The 23,924-nt window shown below is 36.1% G+C and overlaps 5 protein-coding genes across 5 annotated transcripts; 4 read left to right on the forward strand and 1 right to left on the reverse strand.

The window, feature by feature from the left end:
- Window positions 1-443: 443 nt before the first annotated feature.
- On the forward strand, window positions 444-1,418 carry TRIADDRAFT_56266 (uncharacterized protein; the record flags this gene model as incomplete). Its single annotated transcript, XM_002112312.1, has 1 exon — window positions 444-1,418. The coding sequence occupies one exon, from the start codon at window positions 444-446 to the stop codon at window positions 1,416-1,418; it is 975 nt and encodes a 324-aa protein (XP_002112348.1).
- Window positions 1,419-5,440: 4,022 nt separating this feature from the next.
- On the forward strand, window positions 5,441-8,091 carry TRIADDRAFT_24785 (uncharacterized protein; the record flags this gene model as incomplete). Its single annotated transcript, XM_002112313.1, has 14 exons — window positions 5,441-5,593; window positions 5,685-5,777; window positions 5,922-5,979; window positions 6,072-6,123; window positions 6,265-6,330; window positions 6,428-6,513; window positions 6,608-6,698; window positions 6,772-6,837; window positions 6,931-7,042; window positions 7,159-7,216; window positions 7,293-7,358; window positions 7,725-7,769; window positions 7,882-7,946; window positions 8,029-8,091. The coding sequence occupies 14 exons, from the start codon at window positions 5,441-5,443 to the stop codon at window positions 8,089-8,091; spliced, it is 1,074 nt and encodes a 357-aa protein (XP_002112349.1).
- A 1,955-nt stretch (window positions 8,092-10,046) lies between these two features.
- TRIADDRAFT_56268 (uncharacterized protein) lies at window positions 10,047-12,607 on the reverse strand (the record flags this gene model as incomplete). Its single annotated transcript, XM_002112741.1, has 3 exons — window positions 10,047-10,265; window positions 10,493-10,656; window positions 12,055-12,607. The coding sequence occupies 3 exons, from the start codon at window positions 12,605-12,607 to the stop codon at window positions 10,047-10,049; spliced, it is 936 nt and encodes a 311-aa protein (XP_002112777.1).
- Window positions 12,608-15,564: 2,957 nt separating this feature from the next.
- TRIADDRAFT_56269 (uncharacterized protein) lies at window positions 15,565-18,172 on the forward strand (the record flags this gene model as incomplete). Its single annotated transcript, XM_002112314.1, has 5 exons — window positions 15,565-15,657; window positions 15,770-15,902; window positions 16,213-16,281; window positions 16,553-16,639; window positions 18,078-18,172. 5 exons carry the CDS (start codon window positions 15,565-15,567, stop codon window positions 18,170-18,172), a joined length of 477 nt encoding a protein of 158 aa, XP_002112350.1.
- A 3,999-nt stretch (window positions 18,173-22,171) lies between these two features.
- TRIADDRAFT_56270 (uncharacterized protein) lies at window positions 22,172-23,451 on the forward strand (the record flags this gene model as incomplete). Its single annotated transcript, XM_002112315.1, has 2 exons — window positions 22,172-22,615; window positions 23,437-23,451. The coding sequence occupies 2 exons, from the start codon at window positions 22,172-22,174 to the stop codon at window positions 23,449-23,451; spliced, it is 459 nt and encodes a 152-aa protein (XP_002112351.1).
- Window positions 23,452-23,924: the final 473 nt, after the last annotated feature.

Genomic DNA, 23,924 nt, shown 5'->3' on the forward strand with positions numbered 1-23,924 from the left:
TGAATACCTTTTGCTTACACCTCCGTTCTATAATTAGTATGCTCTAAATGGTCTGATTACAGCTAATATATCAATAGACGGAAACAGGGATTACTAGACGAAAACATGACATACTAAATTCAACATTAAACGCGTACCGTATTCAACTCGATATAGCCATCCAGTATTTACAGTTAAATTACTACACCTTCGATAAAAATTGTGCCAGACAGTCAAATTATAATCTTTAGCGTTCTGTATGAATTTGAATAAAATTTAACTTTTAACCATCTCTTTCTATTGCACTCACCGTTACACTCCAACAGAATAAACTATTTTATTATTACATCTTAATCGATTACCGTATTTAAAGTTTACTTACAATTAAAATAATACCGTAGTAACTACGTATTAGTATCGTGTAGCAAACAAGTTGTCCAATTGGAAATCTCAATGATTTAAACATGAATATTCGTACTTTGATGCCATGTGTATATATATTTTTCTTAATTGGAGTTATCGTCGATTGCTATATTTTAATCAAAAGTTATACTCCGCATCCTGGACCGGGCGGATATCAAATTATCGATTCTTGGTCTGATGATATTAGTCGTCCTATGAGTGGTGAAAACTTCCATCTGGCCATCTTAGTCGATTCTAAACCCCAGAACGTGGCATACCGTTCAGGAATTAGGCGTTCGTGGGGCAATTCAAAGTCTACTTCATCTAAAAAAGCATGGGATGTCTTTTTTATTTATGCTAAGCACAAAAATTCGACTATTAATAGAATTATTACTGACGAAGCAGAAAAAAAGAAGGACTGCCTTATCTTGGATGATGTCGAAAGTAAATCTATCGACGCAGCTAAATTAGTGAGTGGGATGAAATGGCTATTAGATCATACTACATTCGATTACTTGCTAGTTACTACAGATATATCTTACGTTAATGTTAACGCCGCCGTAAGATTACTGAAACAGCTTGAACATGATCATCGGACAACTGATACCGTTACAGTAGCAAAAACCTCAAAGGTACGTAATATGGCAGATAAAGGTGGTAGTGGAGGTAACATTATCGATTCCGTTTATATTGGCAACGTTAAAGCAGGTGCTATTGATGTTGGAGCTCTTGTGACGTCTTATAGTACAGTCCAGTATTGCACCGATTTAGGTTATATCCTATCGCGCGACGTTGTTAGTGAAATAGTTCAGTTGTTTCTAACAATTGGGCATACACCCAAAAAAGCAAAAAGTGATATATTTATTGGCTACATGGCAAACAAGTTGCAACATACCCCGGTTCATAGCAAGTTTCTGGAAGGCGCAAGAAAGTGTAACGAGTTTAAAAAGTTAGTCATGGATCCAGAATTATCAGATTCAGTGCGCCTAAAGATCAATAAAAGAATTACCAAGCTATCTAATTCTGTCGTCTGTTGATAGAATAGAAATTGTATGTAATCATTTGAACGATTATTATGCAAGGATATTTTAAACAACTTTAATACAGAAAATTGGATGGGGCCAGTCCGACATTCAATTCCTAAGCTAAAACCAGAACTTAAGTGCAGTCTTGTTAACTGCGCTGTTTTATCAATATGCTAAATGATATTATATTGTATGGCAGAACAGACAACAATCTATTCTACTACAGTTGCTGCATAGGATAACTTTTATTTATAATAAATCAGAATACAGTAGATATCGATGGCGTTTAATATTTTGTTTCAAATTTTAAATTTTATTTCTGTACTATTAAATACTATAAAATATTGACTGCTTGTATATTTTGTTTATTTATGTTTTCGCTTCCGATAATATTATCTCCAGTAAAATAGCCAAGATGTAATACTATTTCTTCAACTGTCTATCTTTATGGCTAAGTAGCTATTTAATAAGTTATAATTAATCATAATTGATCAGTCAGTCATTGACTGATATAATGCACTAGTCGTGAGATAACAAGAAATTGTACTTGACCGATCTGTAATTTCCCTACACATATGTCCTACCTGCCTTTGTAAGGCTGATACATCATCGCTACAAGGATTACTATCTACCGAACGCATTAAAGGCAACGAACTGGATATTAAAAGTTTATTGTACTTACTTAAAGGCCCAAGATCAGTCGAATGATGTACAGAATACATTACTCAATAATACAATCCATATTCATTTAAGCTATGGCTGAGTATATTCTTATATTACATATGCAATCTATAATCATTTAAAATCGCGATAACAAGAAGGAAATACACGAAATAACATGGATATTCGCTTGGCTAGATAACACCCGCAAATTCAGTGTCCTTGTAATATATCAGATTTAATCTAAAGTATTCATCTTCTCAAAATTGATCAAATCGCAGACTGTTACAGTATCTGATATCCCGATATCATTGTTATTCTATTTTCTTCATTATTCTTTTCTTCTGTCTTTCTCTGTTTCTGCCTGTCCCTTGAAGGCTGGTTTTACTTATTGGTAAAAAAATTCAATCTGTATGTTTACAAATGACACTATAGTATCACTTGGTACATATAGCGCAAGATTAATTAAATTCATAGAGTCACTCAGTTTATAGAGTGAAAATTTGTAGATGTAATAGCATGTTAATCAAGACGATTCGTATTGTAGGTTTACAGCTATGAAAGCAGTTACCATAATATATCATATATATGCGTATAAATTGATCTAAGCGGATCCTGAGCAATCCAGTACCAGCATGACTTCGAGATCGTATTCATCTTTGCTGTGTGCTCACGTTAGGATATTGAGTCCGTCATTGATGTTAACACTCGTGAGAAGGTTTACGATGTTCTAAATATTAAACGCTGCTAAGTTTAGCTTGATAATTTGTTCTGTAGACGCTAATGATATCATAGTTTATGAAGAGATCTTTGAGGCCGTTAACAATGGTGTGCTCGTTGTATATTAAGTGTCATTTTCAATTTAACACCTATTAAATGCAGTTCTGTGCGCTATTATACGAGTACTAGTAGACAATATACTGCAAGTAGGTATGTAACATCAAATATTGCGCATTTTGTAAGACTTTCAACATTTGGTCAGCATTACTATTGCGTTTCGGCGTATGTTTTATCCGTACTTTGTAATTATTTTAATTCAAATTTAGAAAGTATATGGCTTATTCATTAATTATTCATCAACAATTTTCTCGCCTGCCTGTATGCCGTACATATATAAATAAAACGAATGACATCTTCAACCCAATGCCTTCAAACAAAGTCCTGTACGAACTGGTGGTCATAAGGCTATGAAACAATGTACCAGTACACTCTAAATCTTTGGATGAACATCAAACTATGAATGGCTTAATTAAGTACACATTAATACAGGTTGTCTAGAGCAATCAACCATGAACAGTAGTCACTGCACGTAACATCGAAATCGATAAAAGTAAGAATAAGCTTTGCCATTGAAGTCTCTGTGTCATTTCTATTATTGGAATTTCCACCACAAGTATAGTAAGATCGTACGAAATCCTTTGAATCATGAACGAAAGCGAATTGTTGGTATGGTAAGATCTCAGTAAAACCTTGCATAGGTCTGGTATTGCTGATTACTGCATAAGCTATGTCCTGAATGAACGAATGATCGTCGCTAATATGTCAAGACCTCAGTAAAACCTTGAAATGGGTCTACTGCTAATATCTGCATGAATCATGAATGAATGAACGAAAGCGAATGACTGATCTTGCAAGGCCCCAGCAAGTACAATACAGTACAGTAGCCGTAAGAGCACAATATATACGATATACGGTCTGCTATTAAAACGAGTTTTTTTACTATCTGTTGAATAGGTCTGGTATTGCTGATTACTGCATGAATTATGTCCTGAATGAAGGAATGATAGTTACTAATATATGAAGACCTCAGTCAAACCTGGAATGGGTTTAATATTCCTACTGCTAATATCTGCATGAATCATGAATGAATGAACGAAAGCGAATGACTGATCTTGCAGGACCTCAGACTGTACAGTAGAGTAGCTGTAAAAGCAGGATATAGACGATATACGGTCCGCCATTAAAACGAGTTTTTTACTATTTATTGACATAGTACATTCACGCTATCATGATAATCTATCTGTGGAGATAGTCTTCTACAGGTATATCAATATTGCATAGGAATTTCAACGGAATATAACTTTCATTTTTTAACCAAGGGGTGCTGTCGAAAATAAATAAATAATGAATCAGGTTGCACCGTCCTGTGCGTCTGCGCATTACTGTGGTAGTGCTGCACTCGTCATCCGAGAATGACGTAGTGTATTGCAAAGGCTTTACGATCCATCGAGTTCAATTTACAGTATATATACTGTAAGCATTGTACTGTACACTGTGTATTTCTCTCGCTTTATCTTCTACTGCTGCAGTCGAAGAAGATCACCGCAGCGAGCATCGATACCTGGCTGGCCATCACTTTGAGAAATAGATTATAGCAGCGGTTATTGACTCGATCTTTACGGTAGATTAACTTTATAGGCTTTATCGTCTATTTTCAAATAGTACTGCTAATCAGTAATAATATACACGAGTACTGTACAGTAGTTGGAGTCGTTGGTATCAATGGAAGATCTCAGGAAACAGGTCTTCAATTCCGCGACTGGAGGAGCATTGCCTCCTAGACCGATGCCTAGGTAATCTTATTTTGTCAACTCCATAAAATAGATTATATTGAACTAGAAAGTTACTTAGTACTTGTCCTTAAAATACGAGATTATAGTGTATGCTACAGTAAATAAATCTCCAATATCTGAATCTTAATCCTGATCCAAATGGACGCTATCGATGCCATACGTGTATATTGCGATGTACAGTACAGCATAATACGAGGGAGGCTGTTTGTGATATGATATTCTGCTCGTGCACTGTCGGTATCAGCCTATCTTATAATTAATCATGTAGAGATATACAATACAGTAAATAGACTAATTTAAATTTATCGACAATACGACTACTGCTTTGAACATGGAAAGACATAACATGCAATTACAAGTATATATAGAATACATTAATAGTGCACTAATCGTATTCAAAGAATCAATGAATGAATGAAGGAAATTAGTATTTACGCAACTACACAATATAGAACACTATATACTCGTATGTGCATAATCCAAGTCTAGAATCTGTATTTCTAAATATGAAAACTTGCCAGTTTATTTGTTATAATATGCAATGATATCCTGCGATTGATTGATTTTCATTGAAGGCACTTTATACGTGTAGCCGTGTCAGTAGAGTATAGCATTACTTTACTCAGTAGGAATACGTTAGCTATGGCCCGCGATATTATAAATACTGCTCATTCCAGTATAATTCTCTTCACACCCTGAGGGATTACCGGCAGTCACCAATAAATTTAGCATTATCCAAATAGAACGATTAAATTCAAAGAACATCGAAATTGGTATTTTAAATGATAATTTCTTAGTCAGATGGTACCAACGACATATCATAAATCTGTTGATAGAAATACGCCTAGTTCTAACTCTGGTGCTATAAAGAAAAGACGTCGCGATTATTCACCTCTTCAATGGAGTGACTACTTCGATCAATACAAAGACGTAACCTTAGATAACTCACAAAATGTAAAGTAAACGTATACTTTCACCTTAGCTTACCTAATACTAAATGATCCTAGAAGCAGTCATTATTAATGTTAATTGCATTTTCTTGCAGGTATTTCGCGTCTATAAGTTGGGCACTCGCGGGCCTGTCTTATATTTCCTTCATGGAGGAGGCCACTCAGCTCTTTCTTGGGCATTACTAGCAGTAAGTTAGCTAATTCTATCGCTTATTTATTGAAACATACGGTACGCAATAACAGTAACCCTAACATAGGAATAGATTTGCTATATGTATCATAGCTCTTAACTGTTGTTATTTAATAGCATAATTCTATACATTTCGCATTAGAAAGCACTGGTTCAAAAATGTAAAGTAAGAATTGTCGCGGTGGACTTGAGAGGACACGGTTTGATTTCGTAACAATTTTTATAGCTAGTAATTCATTTTGTCATTACACATATGCATATACAATTCCGATCTAATTAGCTAATTTTTCAGGTATGACAAGGACCGATGATGATTATAATTTATCAACTGAAACACAAATAAGGTACAAGATAAACATACTTATTGTAAAGTTGAAATCATCATTACTTTCAGATATCCTTGAGGCATTTAATAATTTACTACACAATCTGACTTCTATGCCATGAAAACTAAATACCCTCTTATTTGCTATAACGATTATTAGTGACATAGCTGGCGTGCATAAAGAATTATTTGATGATCAACCTCCGACTGTGCTGGTTGGTCATAGGTATGAGACTTAATAAGTTTGATGACTAAATGAAAATTTTAGATGTTAGCTACCGAACTAGCGATTCAATTTTCACTCACAATAATTTTTGTCTTAGTATGGGTGGCGCTCTAGCAGTCCATACCGCATATAAAAGATTGATTCCATCATTAGTTGGCTTAGTTGTTATTGATGTTGTTGAAGGTAAATAAGGTGCCAATAGCTGCCTTTCAATTCAATCAATAGTATCGGACCATGAAGATACATGAATGATTTGTATTCTAATCATATTCTCTAGGTACCGCTCTTGATGCCCTATCAGCTATGCAAAATGTTCTCAGAAATCGTCCGTCTTATTTTAATTCTATAGAAAGCGCAATCGAATGGAAGTACGTCTGGACTTAATATTGCTAATCATAATGACTATTTAAATATCTCACTCAATACATCGGTATATTATAGTTTCCGCAGTGGGCAAACACATAACTTGGAATCAGCCAGAGTATCCGTTCCAGCTCAATTGAAAATGTACTGTATTTTACCTATAACAATTGCTTAGAATAATAGATCTGAGGCTATGTCACGGTTGTGGATTGATCAATGATTTATTAAATTGAAAAGCTGCGACAATTGTAATATCACAACGGAAGTAAAAGATTCAAATACCATCGTAGAAGAGAACGAAGATGCCGATCTAGAAGATGCTTCTCAACCTACCAGCAGTCGTAGTGATGTAATGCCAACTCCTTTAATTTAAGATTTTCAGAGTTTTTGTACTTAAACTAAAAATGCTAATAGTACCGTTAATCTCGAAACACTCCTTACATACTAATCAATTAACGTATTTAGAATACTGTAAAATACACTTGGGTAATCGATTTATGTAAAACCGAATGCTACTGGAGAGGTAAGTAATTATGCTGTTAGACTATCTTCGTCTATGCCTGAAAATTTTTTGTTAACAAACTAATAATCCTACATAGAATGGTTTGAAGAATTGTCTTCTAAATTCCTTGCCTGTCCAGGCCCCAAACTTCTCCTATTAGCTGGTACGAAACGTATATCATAATAACAACATTAAAAGCGTGTACACACTCTTCATAAATGAATATAAGATAATACAGTAAAGAAGTAATTATTCAAGAATACCATACAGTAGCCCACAATACCTTTATGGTTTATAACTATAGACTACTAGCGAGAAAAATATCCTTTCATAAATTCAAAGAATTAGGAGATTAATAAAAACTGTTCCACTTATGAAATTTTTACCTAGCTTTGCACTAGACTTATCTGGATATGTAATTTAAGAGACGATAATGTAAATAAAATATAATAATCATGATGGACCCTAGATATTTATCATATTGTGTTATACCCACAAGTGAAAGTATGTATTTTGTCTTCATGCGTAGGTGTTGATAGACTGGATAAAAATCTGACTATAGCCCAAATGCAAGGTTTGTAGTTAAAGAAACTGTCATTTACTGGCGTGCGAAGGTTCTGATACCGTATTAATAGGTTAATAATTACTCTTAACATCTTTACTATCGTGACCATTGCATCACTTAGGAAAATTTCAAATGCAAGTATTATCACAGTGTGGCCATTTAATGCAAGAAGATGTTCCTGATAAGGTAAATTATTGACTTGAAAGCGGCTCTTTCAAATTCTACGTTTAGCATAAGTTATTGACGTCTATAATAACTGCTCTTCTAGGTTGCGAATGCCCTTCACAGTTTCCTAATAAGAAATAGAATTATAAACACAAACAATAAGTGAAGAGAAAGAATCGTAGACATGAATAATGTGTGATCACATTGGAAAATAAATAGATTGAGTACCTTGGGAAAATGTAAAATTTCCGTGGTAAACAAAGTGGTCGGAATGTCATGCAATGATTTACAGATTGTTTTATTTATGGCATGCTATTACGTTTGTAGCCATTACACGATACACTATCTGATATTGCCGGGAATATTCTAAAAAACTATGATATAGTGAAAAATACCTCAACCCTCTTTCTCGTCTATCGTAGAATATTTTCACTAGTTATAAAACTATCTAGTTGAACTTGTAACTTATAATGACCTAAACGATCGATAGCTGGTCAAATATTTATAAGTATGTCAAAAGTATACTGACTGCTTGAAAGAAAAATTAAATGTACCAACCTTCCTATCTGATGCCTAGCTGTGATTACTTGAAATGATTGTCGATTTTCGTCTATTAAAATGTGGTTCATGGAATTGAGCTGCAAGCTTATTTCAAACTATGGTATTACAGCTTTGAGTTAGCTTTGTACAATTGTAAATTACTTTAGCACATAAGCAAATTCCTTAGCTTCATTTTTAATGTATACGTCATCCTTTTGCTAGCTTAATAAGATACTGTGTAGTAATAACTGGTATGACATATTGTGATATCATGCTGTAGTACTAATTTGTTAAAAGTTAAATTGGATTATGCAATAAATTTTGATAATTGTTTATCGATCTAACGCCTAGGCTTAATAACGAACGATTGAGCACAACAGGCTACCAATTGTTGGCATATTGTGATTTCGATTTCCATCGGCGGATTACTGGTAGTCTCGTACGGTAGACTGGAATACAAATTTGACACGAGTGATTTACTACTGTACAGTATTTTCCCGTATTTCAGCAATTGCCTCATTGCTAGACTTTTCTATTCGTAATGATCATAATTACTAACTGCGGTTCTTTTCGATGAAATAACTAAAATTGATTATTTTAATTCTCTTGCAACGTAAGGAGGTCAGACATGCAGGAAACACTTGTATACTCACAAAATCAATAATGATAACGTGAAATAGTTATGGTTGACTTTAATCTGCATGACGATAATTATAATACAACAACCGATGTAGAAGATTTTAAAAATTTTCTTGAAAGTCGATCATTAATTATCTATAATTTGTATTTTTAATTTTTTCACATTTATGAAGGTATATTGTAATACACATTGAACAGATAATATTTTAAATGATAATTTAACTTTACGAAATAAAATATATCAGATAACAAATCAGTGCACTATTCATTTTAGTCATAAGTTTCTGTTCACGTAAACTCTTCAGAAGATAACGTCACTGCGTAAAAGTAACATTTTAATTTACAGTCAGCTACCTGAGATCAATGAATTACTTGTATGCAAAGAATGTAATCGCTTTACACCCATAGATAGTACAATGATCTCAGAATATTCTTACAGCAATAGTGATATTGCAATTATTTTTACCCCAATCTTCTCTACTTCCTATATAGGACATTGCGGAGTCATTGGTGTCCACATCGTTATAAATATAATTTCGATGGTTTCCTCATTACTATTAACTTGAACCCTAGGATGATACTATAAACTATATAGTACATTAGACTCACACCCCAGGCGTTCCATAAATAACAGATACGTAACAAAAACAAATCCAGCATTTAAACCGTAGGAGGAGTAACTATTTTATCAGCATGATCAAACGTAAAATTGGCAAATGACTGTAGGTCAAGGCAAGAAAAATCTTTTCAAAGTTTTAGATAAGACAATATGCACCACTTTAAAGAACTGTATTTGAAGTTTGTTACATGTGTATATCTGTTGTCCAATTAAGTTATTCTTAAGTTCACTTTCAAGCTACTCAACAGAACAGGTACTCGTATATATTAAAAATTTAGAGTTTATAACAAGAATCAGTATGGGCGATATTAATTTAATATCATTTAATTAGCAACTATTTTAAGGTTCTTCTCCAAGTGGAACTTGACATATTCATAAGTCGCAAATATAATAGCCGTATTTGGCACTGAACGAATTAGTTGCAGTGAGAGTCCACCGTATAGTCCAATTCTACCTTCTTCTCGAGCAATTTTTGTTAAAGTTTGATAGAATGTGTTATATCTACCACGACTACCTTTTTCTCGTAGTCTGGTTCGGACAACCTACAATATTATCGATAGTGTTTGTAAAAATAAGAATTTATTCATATCGGTTTTGCTAGCTAGCAAAAGACGAATCCATACTAATTGACTGACTTCAGCAACACAGAAATACTCTCAGTATAGTTGCTATATACAATATTAAAAGTATCATAGCCAACTTGTAAAATTGATGAAGCATCAAGCACGAAGCGGAGTATAATACTGTATGTGATCTATAACATGATTACCTCATACGGATAGGTCGAAATTGATGCTACAGCCTTGCTTATTGCAGCGGCAACGGTGTAATTACCAAATGTACTTGCTGAAATGGATTGATCACCGCGTTTTCGAGAAATTATCTTTTTTAGCCATTCATAGATTACAAAATAAACCATACTCTCTGATATGCCTATGATTTAACGATAGTATGTCCAAATTATTATGTATTCGCTATACTTGATAGATATAATGTTGTATCATTTATTGTTGTTAACAAAGTAATAGGTTGGAGAATATTAAAAATAATGGAAACGATATTATTTGTAGAATGTTGTCTACAGTATAGGGTATTGTAGCCTTCAAAACGTCAATAAATAATTTATTAATCCAAATAAATTGCTGTTACGGAGCTTGATGGTCCTTGTTAAGAGGCTAGTAGTAGAGTGGTAATGGTAATGCGTACTATATAATTTAATGTGATCGATTAGCACCGGGGTATTTGTGTGACATTGGAGATTGTATTTACGTAAGTCTGATTATTCATTTTTAATCTCAGTTCCACTGAGGCTACGCTAGAGTACACTGGTAGTCAATTGTAATAGTTAGTAATAACTCTATTTATGAACCTAAACCTATGGTTGGACTCGATCTCTATAGTATAGGAATAAGTAAGTTTTCCTTTGGTGAGAATGAGCAGAGTTAGTCGGGGAACCGTCAGAGTAGATAGTTTCCTTTGGGTTCGATCACGAAAGCTGTTTTGTGACAGTCGCACCAATCTCTAGCGGCAATTTCTGTTAATGTGAATTAGAAAAACTTCAATCTTACTATAGCTACTACTGTAGTAAGTCGATTTAGCTAGTTTACCATCGTGGTATCATGTAAACTATCCTTGTGTACTGCAATAGAGTTCATTAAAAGGGAGTGTAAGCGATTTCTGGACACCATGAGGCGCTGTCTTTCACGGTGTTTTCTTGACAATCTCAGTATGGTTAGGATAGGATTGATAGCAATCTGGTCATCGTTCATCTTACAGTATCCACTTTAGCTTTTCAAAGCATTACCTGATTGAATTTTTTGATGAATAAGGCGATTGTACTGGCAGTATAATATCACTTTATGCAAAGCATAGACTACTACAAGATTTCTTTGGAATAATCTTTGACACAGACGAATGGTTTGACTAGCTATGGTGCGTGCATCTGGATAACTTGGCGCTGGTGCAACTACTTTACAACTGACTACACCTTAGCCAATCCTGTGTACAACTTGGGATAACTGTTTGTACGTGTACTTTCGTTGTAAACAAGAAATAATCGCGGAATTCAGTCATGGAAATCAATGATTCAATTGAATCATTTGTCAATTTTAGACGCTATCTTACGTGTACCCTATTTAAAGCTCATCATAACGATCATTACTATATCAAGTTGAGCGATCTTTGGATTCTATTTCAATCAAGAGCGATTGATTAGTAGTATGTCGCAATCCCTAAGTGGTTGTGGCTACAGTAACTACGCGTAGACTGCTCTACCTCAGTTGAATATGGAGCGTACAATTGTCCCTTTTGAAGTAAAATGGCGATTGTTACCTATATAAGAAGCAGTCAGGCCACGATAAAAGCCACGCCATCCATCAGATTGATAAATTTGTTGGCAGCAAGTTTTGACGGGTAAAATTTGATTTTTAGTATCGATATGCAATTGCATTCGTGTCTTGACCACCCAAAGTGGACTCATGATAGTACATGTCAAGAAAGTGCCAGTGGCAGCGGATAAGCCATGGGTTATGGAAGCATCTTTAGGCAAGTCATTGGAGAAAAAACTTTTGGAAGCATCATAGGAAGCTAAATATAACGCACGAGTTGGTGCAACACCAGCTAACGTAGGTATTAAACCTTTAAAAAAAGCAGTAGGTCCTTCTGTGGCTAANATATACCGTATCCAGCCAACTAAAGTAGTCGATGTTGGTAATGTCGCGGTAGCGGTCACCATATTGGATGGCAGATGGAGTGAACGAATACTGGCTGTCGACGATTGGCCGCGTGTTTTCAATACTTCCAAAGGCATGGTTGCTACAGCGCCTAAAGTACCGCCAAGACCGCCAGCCACAAGATTGATAATAAATTGACGATTATCCTGCATGATTGTCCTACTTTTGGCAAGATTGCTTCAATCATCAAGACGTTTCCTTCCAACGACTTCTACTCCTCTACTCGTCTTATTGTAACTTTGCCATTTTACAAATCTTCATCCAAAACTATCACACTACGCTAATAGAATTTCATCATCTTGTCATCCAATGACTCAATCGATTATCCACTACAACAGATCTTGATTCTATTCAACAAGATTGCTTTCCTCTCTAATAGACGACGACCATCGATTTCATTAATTAGATGGATGCGTTGAACCAAGTCGGTTGGCCATCATTTTTTTTTCCCCTTCTTTGCGCAAACAGCCACCCCAACGTTACTGCACTGCCGTCGAGTATGTTGATACTAGTCTGCCTAGTGGATACTAACCGATGTACTGACGGATGGACATGATACTGACCGATGCCAGCGCCCACGACAGTATCACTATCGCTTTGTGTTGATTTGACCGGAGTGGTTGACGCTTGAAGAGGTGTAACGTAGGCGATGTCACTCGCTACAGGTCAGCTTATTGGCTTCTAAACAGTGTACTGTACTGTAGAGTCAGCAGTACAGTGGACCACGTTCGATCGAGTGGTTCATTCCAGCGCGGGAGCAACAACGCTTTCATTGACCTCTTGATCAGATCGTGGTACTCTACGGTACGTAGGCACGACGCAATGCCATTTGGGTCGAACTTTGCTTGTGTAGTGCTGTACTGTACACTGTACACTGTACAGTAGGGCCAGGCATCATAACCCCCATTAATCAGCTACTCAGCGTCAATAGCTTCAACAATGATGCTTTATTCTCGGAGTGTATACAGTGTCGATCCAGTCGAGACTATACATCTGACGAGAAACTTTTTGCCCCATTCAAAATTCTGATGCAATTTTTTTTTTGTCCACCGCCCACCGACTGGTACAGTACTCAGTACTGTACTGTACTGTACTACCGACTCGTCGAAATTCCAAAGTGCTTTCGACTAGTCCACAACAGTATCGTACTATGATTGGTTGGTTTTTTTCTTGGCCGTGGTACGTCACAGTTGATTCATGCAATTATTGACGTCAACGCATCAACTGGTCTTTGTTTCAACCATGGTTGATTCATTCTGTCGAGTCAATCGAATCAGGCTGACGTACACTCATGCAAGATCAAGCGATTTGTTTCAACCATGGTTGATTCATTCTGTCGAGTCAATCGAATCAGGCTGACGTACACTCATACACGATCAAGCGATTTGTTTCAACCATGGTTGATTCATTCTGTCGAGTCAATCGAATCAGGCTGACGTACACTCATACACGATCAAGCGATTTGTTTCAACCATGGTTGATTCATTCTGTCGAGTCAATCGAATCAGGCTGACGTACACTCATACACGATCAAGCGATTTGTTTCAACCATGGTTGATTCATTCTGTCGAGTCTTGTACGATCAAGCGGTTTGTTTCAACCATGGTTGATTCATTCTGTCGAGTCAATCGAATCAGGCTGACGCACAGTACACTCATGCATGATCAAGCGATTTCATCCAGATGAACGAGTAAATCCACTTCAAGATACTGCAGGAGGATCAACAAGATGAGAACAGTAGTCCAATTCGTCTGTTCCTTATTGATGTCAAACAGATTGATGATCAAGGTACCGTCGTGTAGAATCACTTGATCAATCAGCTAGGACTAAGAAAACTGCTGTACTCTTATCACTGTCACAAGAGTTGAATAAACTGTAAAGTTGTTCTAATCAACACAAGACAGTACGCTATGACTGCATCCACTGCTAGAAGAAGACTATCTTCAACAAGCCCATGACCGATGGACGCTAGACAGTGTGAGTGCACTAGGATTGTATGGAGCACTGCATACCGTACGGCTGACAGTACGAGCGGTGAAACCCACGGACGGCTGATAGTACGAGCGGTGAAACCCACCGACGGCTGACAGTACGAGCAGTGAAAACCCACCAACGGCTGACAGTACGAGCGGTGAAAACCCACCGACGGCTGACAGTACGAACGGTGAAAGCCCACCGACGGCTGACAGTACGAGCGGTGAAACCCACCGACGGCTGACAATACGAACGGTGAAACCCACCGACGGCTGACAGTACGAACGGTGAAAACCCACCGACGGCTGACAGTACTAGTAAGGTGACGGGGCTACTGTAGTGTACTGTACTGTACACCGATTGTCAACTACAGTACAGTATAATGTACTGTACATTGTACAATCATTCATTTCCAGGTCAAGCTATTGCTGATTTGTCAACGGCCCTCAAAGGCCATCCGAAAGGGCATCCGAAGCCTTCCGAAGCCATCGACCCATAGGGTAGGACGGAATGAATTAGACGATGTTGTCCATGGTCGTCTAAAATTCATCACACCCAACTCAACTCGGACTCTCTTCGCTCTCTCCAGGTAGAGTATGTTTCCTTAAAGTTGGCATAACTGAGAAGTAGTAGGACGTCCTTGCAAAGTCAAGGAAGGAGTCATGAAGATGAGCATTACAATGACTCTATGTCTCGCTGTGCAACGTGCAATGTGCATTGCTTCTCCTCTCACTTGGCATGACTGGCCACTTGCGTAAAGTCAATAGTCTATCAAATTGTTATCCATTCAACTAGCATACTCATACTCACAGACTGTATCAATGCCAGGCTTCTGTACTAGAGTTTTTTTTTCAAATGGATAGCAATGGATGGCAAAAACCAGCATTACAGTATCTACTGCAGTATACGTTTATGCCATGATAATAGGATAGCTCCATCCTAGATGCATACGACGTGCCATACATGCAGCTATTCCATGCGCCAATTCAAATAGAGTAGAAAGCAATTCATTGATTCACTGCTAAACAACATGAATGCTTGGCTTATTATGTAGGAAATGCAATTGTCGCTAAATGGCTAATGGACCCTATTCAATCACCAACTGCCTTCATTTGAGCTGTTGAATGCTGCAACGATGAGTGAATATGACCTATACGAAGTCTTGAAAGTCAATCCTACGGCATCATTGGAAGAAATCAAGCGCAGTTACCATTCCTTAGTCAAGCAAGTAAGCAAGTCATACTATTTGTACTTAGTACGCTATTGCTAACGATGACACTGTGACAACTTGACACTTTCATGACAAACTAAACATGCGTTCTTGTTCACAACGGTATTAGTGGCATCCTGATAAACTCGACTGTAATTCAGCAGAGAATGATGTAGCCTCCGCTATATATGACAGAATCGATAAAGCATGGCAGACTCTAAGTAAGGACGAATTACGCAAAAAGTACGATCAACAAAGGAGAGGTATTCATTCTATATCCTTATATCAAACTCGACTGCTTGCTTTCATGCCAATAACTAGACTGTCGCATGGAACGCTTTCTGAAAAAAAAAAATCCGCACATCTGATGAAGGAATTAACTTGCGCTTAATTTTGACTAGAATAATAGAGAGTCATCTTTATATGACTCGACGTTATCTAAACTACAAACTGCTTAGAAATACAGTCTAGGATTTTAAAGTACATGAACTAACATGTAATTAGGACATCGGCTAATTCCAAATAAATTACCATCCTCAAGTCACATGCGTTTGTTTGATTGTTTGTTGATAGAAGTAAAAGTAAGGCAGGAATACCCCATTAATGACGATATCGATATCGATGATATGGAATATCATGAAGGTAATCAACATATTAAAATCACTAATAATATCATTCTATTGATTGTAATAGCTTTTATTGTAATCATTGGCTATCTAACAATTTCCGAGAACGGATAGCGTCATCCACTGACTGATAGTGATGTCATATTTACTGTGATCGTCTATCCAATACCTTTTTTAAAATGAGTTTGATGTAATGAATGCTTTCAGTATTGTAGTTCATGTAATTGGCTTGAAAACTTATTGACACTCACTGATCGTATGTTGATAATGTTATGTCTTTACCCCAGATGGCAATTATTCCTATGATTGTAGATGTGGAGGGTGTTACATTATATCGGAAAATAACTTGGAAGCTGGCATCGATATTGCTCCATGTACGACTTGTACTTTAGCTGTTAGAGTTTTATATTCTGTCATAAACGACAGTGACGGCGACAATTGCCCAGTTTAAAGATCTGCTAAGAATCGCAATGGGTAAAACCCCAGTTGAATTGCATTTGGTAAAGTATGCATTTATCCCGAGTTGGACTTACAAACCTAATTATGTTCTGTATGCACTTTTATTGTATTATTAGCTGTTATATAGCTTGCTAACTTGTAAGAATTTCTAGTGATGGAAAATCGTAATATTTGAGAATATAATGTTTGTTATATTCAATCTGAGTAATGTGTGCAATCTATTACAATACCAATAGACTGCATGATTTTATTATGATACACGTTGTATATAAGTATGGACGCATATTATGATGAATTTCTATGGAGTATATTTTACAATTAATTTTTTTAACAATTTATTCATTTCATGTTTTTACGTGTATATATATATAAATTACTAATTGAAATACTGTTGTCCGTTTCATAAGACATTCAAGTACTCTATAATGGACTAAAAATGGGTAACAATTTTTAAAATTGATATTCTTATAAGCTAATCCTTAGTTAACTGATAATTCCATATACGATGTAAGCAACAAAAATCTTCTTGCTTGCAGCCTTGAGGGAGACTTGGCGGCCCAATTTACAGCTTACATTTGTTTCTCTTGTGTCTCATAAAGATTGCAAGATTCATACGTGGGAACGTGGATCTTGCTTAATCCTATGCATTATATACGTTGTGATTGACCAAAAACCCAGTTTAAAGTATCAAAATTCAAGTACAACTTGGATTTTAGATAGAAACACCACGCTAATAAGATACCAATGCCCTTATAATACTGTACACGGTACAATGCTATAACGCAGCATTGCAAGATGCTGTGTGTTGTTGATCGATTGCTGCTATGCCGTTTACGAACTTTTAAGCAATCCATCAATGTCACAAGAGATCATTTCCAATAGCAATTATTATTTTCTACTGATTTGCCTCTAAGTAGCGATGCGGAATGATTGTTTTTCTCTGTCGCCCTATAACATTACGCTACATCCATGATCTCATGGTATTAATTGAGCAGAGTTCAAATTTTGTAATATTCAATACTTACGGCACCAATTTATCATTGGAAACAAGTAAAATATTTCCCTCTAGCTCGGTAAACTACGCCTTGCATAAAAGAAATGAATAAAGGTTGTCATGAAGGCGATATAAACCTATTTATAGGTCATCAAAATTTAATTAAATTTACGGAGACGAATAACATAGCCTAGTCAGTAATTTCTATAGCATATTCACCCCACAGCATACCAAAATAATCCGAAATAGACGCAGTACTTGAACAACATAAACAGAAGAGCACACGTTGTTCAATAAAGGTCATATTTGCATTGTAAGTATATTACTTACCTTTTGTCGTATACTTTCATATCTTGTAGGTTTCATGAATATTGAGAAGCAGATAACAAATCCTTTAGTATTTATGGCCAAGTATTTTTGTTTTCATTATGCTTGGAAAGCTTTTAATATTTGATGGAGAAATAATCATCCCATCGACGTGAATAAAATAATGGAATGATTTTAGAATTTGATTACTTTTCATGAATATACTGTCCAATGATACAATATAAATTGGCGAAACAGCTCATATCTACGCCCCCCCCCAAAAATTTATCAGTCATACGACGTCGTATATCTATTCGATTTGACGGTATTGCCGAAACCATTTTTAGCTAGTGAACTAGAATAATTTCAATGGATAACCTACTGCACCCTCTACTCTGTTACTAACTTCAGTAAATTATAAGCTTTGCTTTGTATCTAAGCACATCTGTGGTATTCCTCTTTACAAGATCATCTATGAGAGGAGTAAATTGATGGGTAGGCAGGCATTTTAAAATATCGGCTACCGTATTAATGCTCTGAGAATGGAATTGAAAGAAGTTAATCACTCAACAGAATACGCGTATATTAAATAACATCATGTCTTGGTAGCAATGCACAGCTAAGTGGTATATGACATCGGCTAGTAATGAATTAATTGATTAATAATTAATTGGAAATAACTACCTATCATTAAGAAATCAAGTTCTTATTTATTGTAGTGTACACTGAGCAATGGATACGATTAACTTGGGGTTCAGCCCTATTTCATCTGAACTTTTATTATTATTTTAATTAATTAATTGTTATAATCAACTAATAATTAATTAATAAAATACGGTCTTGCAAAAGGATAAAGGCCACCAAAAAATAAACCCGTTTAAGTAAACACCAGGAATGATTAAGATAAATTGTAAAAGTCAAGGGCATCAATGATAAGGTAAAGCTTTCTCTCTAACTTTAACACTTTCTTTACGCTCTCTACTGACGCATCACACAAGAAGAGAAGATAAATTAAATTAATAAGCAGGAAATCGACTATCTATATGAGCATTGGTATAGCAAATTACAGTAGCCATATTACCTATATTATTGACTTTCAAAATGATAGTGCGGTCATTCATCACTTATTGCTCTCTACAAGCTATCTAGCTTGTAGTGTACGTAGATATACTTTCAACGTCGATGGACACTGTTTGAGCGCATTTGAATTTATTGGCGATTTTATGTCTATTATTTGAAAACAAGTTCAAGTTTAGACTACAGCACTACTGTACTTTAATTAGGATTGATTGTGTTGACTTTATCATTGTTCCGTCAAGATCTCGAAATAACAGACGTAACACTATCAATTTCATCGAAATCCACAGCTAAAACTCACACAATCATATTGCATGTCGTTGATTTTATTTATTGAAAGTATGCAGATAGATCTGACAACATGAACAATATTGAATACTCGTATGGAACGTGACAGTTAAACGCTAACTCTAAAAAAGGTCCAATTATCCTGACAATTTTGTATACAGTACAGTATGTATTACAGTAAATTGGCGTCTGCTGAAATTGCTCTAAATTAATCCATCTAGTTTACCATTCTTACTTGATCGATTGCTTATTATTGCTATTTAAAAACCAGCGCGATTTATGGTTGCTATCCAATTGGCAGTCAGTCCATTGCGCAGTAGAACTACATTTGACAGCTCTTGTGTCAAATAGATGTCGTACCGTTGAATATACAATTGTAGAAAAGATACTGCTCGTGTATATCTATCGTCCATCACTTGATCGATTGCTTATTATTGCTATTTAAAACCTGCGAAATTTATGGTTGCTATCCAATTGGCAGTCAGTCCATTGCGCAGTAGAACTACATTTGACAGCTCTTGTGTAAAATAGATGTCGTACCGTTAAAAACCTTGGAGATTCATGGTTGCTATCCAATTGGCAGTCAGTCCATTGCGAAGTAGAACTACATTTGACAGCTCTTGTGTAAAATAGATGTCTTACCGTTGAATGTACAATTGTAGAAAAGATACTGCTCGTGTATATCTATCGTCCATCACTTGATCGATTGCTTATTATTGCTATTTAAAAACCTGCGAAATTTATGGTTGCTATCCAATTGGCAGTCAGTCCATTGCGAAGTAGAACTACATTTGACAGCTCTTGTGTAAAATAGATGTCGTAAGCTAAGTCAGTCATAAGAGTCCAACAAAGAAATTGCTACGACATCTATTTTACACATTTTGTCTTGCTAACCATGGAGGAAGATTCATCGGTCTACTGCTGGCCTTGAGCACCTGGAGAATAGGATGGTGCATGCATAATGACATATTGTGGTAATCATGATGTGCTCTATTTGTTTTAGTGCCTATATTGTAGAAGTTGCATGACCTATTTGTTGTTTCTTTCCTTCAACTTTGCCTGTCCTTGATACGAGTGGACAGTTCTGTTGAAGGGTCTGTCGTCTGTTGATGTTTTCGGACCTTGCCTCCTGTTCATTATTGATCTCATGGAGTCCGAATTTAAAGTACTGGATACTAACATGAAGGACTTTTTTTGTGTGTGAGGAATCCTTACTGGTGTGCTGTGCGATATGCAGTAGTATTCAAATATACTGTATATCGACCAGTATTTCTACGTATATATATATTCAGTCCTATGATACAGTAATATACTGTATATTATTAATGTATATACATGCACCATGTTGAAAAAAGCGATACTTGCATGAGCAATTGAACTTGGATGAAATGATTTCAACATCTCTCATGGACAAGTATTTCATAGCATATAAAACTACACCGTATAGTCTTGTATGAAATAGTGGAGAATAAGCATTGTCAATTTATCAATGAGTGTCCAGTGTACAGTATGGTCCAAGCCTGGAAACCTTCCCTCTCTCATTATGCAGATAAAATAATTATTACCATCATTCTATAATCAACTGATGCATCAATGAGGAATACTCATATTATCCAAGTGATTAATTCAATTAACTTGAATTGAATAGTGTGAGCCATAGTACAATAGAAATGGTATAAAATTGATCCAATATTGAGCTAGTCGCTGATGAAAGGAAGACTATCCTTGCCCAGTGGAGTCTATGGTAAACCAAGCCATCTTGACAATAATCCACTAATCTCCACCGTTGCAACAGATGCAAGGACAACATGACATCCTCTACCAAGTGCAACAAGCCATGATGGCCTGCTCAACCTAATCCAACACAAATCATGCTTCTCATGATGGCCAATCTCTACCTCCTTTTGCTCATCAGGCTCATATTGACAGCAAGAAAGTAATTCTTGCTATGCCGCCGCCATCATGCCCCCCAATAAAAAAAAAAAATAAAGTTAACAATGCTTTTGAAAAGATGCAATATCATTGTGCCCTTGTGTACATTGCAGAAACAATCATATTATATTATCATATCTATTGTTTATTAATCAAGATTTTACGTACTAAAAGCATTAAGAATCGATTGGCAATACGTATTCTAGTCAATAATAATTTGCAGGATACAATACGTATTTGGACATCCATTGCTTATGTAAAAGGATTGATTCTTATTCTTACAACGTATAGAATAATTGATTGCAAGGTGAAGAACGCGGAAGGCGACTGCCATGCTAGTTGATATTGCACTGGATATCCAGTTGGATTGATTGAAACTAGTTTGTAGTAGATAGTGATCGAGTCGAATTTCATTTTCGTCTCTTGCTCCAATACAAGTCCTCATCGAGAACACCGTTCATTATGACAAATCCATGGCAATACGTTGCATCATCTGTTGATTTGGAGTACAAGGATTAGACTTTGGTGTCATTGCAAAGGCAGAACGTATTGACTCCACGGTTGGATTGATCTGATCGATTACAAGGTGAAAAAAAAAGAAAAAAAAAGTGGATTATTGTTTTTTTTCTTTCCTTGATTTCATCCTCCTTTCCTACTTGTCATCGTCTTCATGTATTGCGTATGAGGAAGAGTAAAACGAGGAGAAAAATGCCTTGTTATTAGCTACTCATGTTGTAGACGATCGTTGGTCATCATTGGATCTACCAACTGCAATCTACTTCACTGCATTCGATCGATGATTGTCGACATCAAGACTGGCTAAACGAGTAAAGAGAGACATCGAAAAAGAATGAATCAAACTAACGTGGTCCAATCAAACCCTAAAATCATCACCACGGCCCATGCCATCAGCCAATCTTCAAGCCAAACCATCAACAATCAAGCTCAACAGCACAGTGGTAATAATCAAGAAGAATTTATTGAACATAGCTTTAATTTGACCTATTTAGGTTATACACCGATCGATCGTCGTTATACACAACAAATCCTATTTTGGGTTGTTGTTGAAACAAAGCGTAAACGGATACGCCAAGAAGTTGTCTTAACGGTGACCAAGAGTACCTTGAAAGGTTTAGACATTGAAACGGAGAAATTAGCCTTCGAGCATCAAATATCTGGTATTACTCGTTTCGCACGAAATAAAGATCAAACTAGCTTCGCCTACGTTACTCGTAGCCCATCTGAAAATTTGCCCTGTTATTGTCATGTTTTTGAAGCTTCTGATCTTACCAATGTAAGTCAATATCTAATCTATCCTCGCTAACTTGCCGTACCATCATAACATAACGTTAGCTTAAAATAATGATCAAAAAGTCAGTTTTCTACTTGAAGAATACATTTACAATGACAACTTGAACAGGTAATTATTTTATCCATTAAAACTATGCATGCATTCAAATTAAGTTTGGACAATTTTCAAGACATAATTCAATGTATCCAAAAGACTAAGATTGCAGCCCTTTACGAGCGATGCCATTCCGCGCAAGAAGTAGCAAAATGAATAACGGACTTGATACGTTCCTAATTTTTTTTTTATCAACAGTAAACATCATAATATTAAGATTGGCTGCTGCTGTCATAATGATCATTAATACATACTTGTACATGGGTTGGGCTCCATGTTGACGGCTGTTGTTATACGCTTACCAAAAATGGCCAAGCAACATCGCCAATCAACACTAGAACGGATTCGTTAACTACTGTACAGCGACTTGAACACCGTCGCTAGCATGGCTACCCCTACAATTTCCAAAATGGCAAAAACTTGAAGCATCAATAGCAAGAGTAAATGTCAAATACCAATATGTCATTAAAATGGTCGTGGAGCCATTTTGAGTAGTAATAGTCGCTAATTAACGATACTGTATGTTCAACATTAAATCGATACTCCACTAGAATTAATGGCCAGCATTGTGTGGCATGTATCCTACCTCTAACCCTACAACATCCCGCTTTCCAAAGTGCTGTCCGCAGTCGTGTTTTCACAGCGCAATGGAAATGGCCGCAGTTAGTTCAATATCGTAACAAATTCGAGGAATCTATTTTCTTGATTAGAAAATGGTTAGTTGATTCGTATGACGTTAGAAATAAAACTGGAAGCCAATCTTATGTTAAGGAGTTGAAGAAAATGAGCAAAGGCTAATTTTTACTTCGCCTTTCCTACGTATGATGAACTTACACTATAACGACATGATATTGTAGAACTAGAATAGTTGCTCACAACAGCATCCTTGTGCTGTCAGGGGATATCGACAGTAAACATCATCTTACTTGAGCGATTATCACTAGCCATATTGATGGATTGTCAACTTGTGAAATATTACTCCTATAACTGGACCACACATACAAGTGTGGACATCAGCAGCCTTCTTTTTGTTGACCTCCATCAAGCAAAAGGATTGTACTCTTTTGATACAATCCTTAATATGATCCAGTGAATGCAAGATCCAACTGTTAGCTTAAGTAAAGCAGGAAAAAACTTTACTATTTCACACGATGATACACTGCTTAGCACAACAGCAGTAGAAATGAATTTGTCAAAT

Source organism: Trichoplax adhaerens, genomic scaffold, assembly GCF_000150275.1.
Source record: "Trichoplax adhaerens TRIADscaffold_5 genomic scaffold, whole genome shotgun sequence".
NCBI classification, from domain to species: Eukaryota; Metazoa; Placozoa; class Uniplacotomia; order Trichoplacea; family Trichoplacidae; genus Trichoplax; species Trichoplax adhaerens.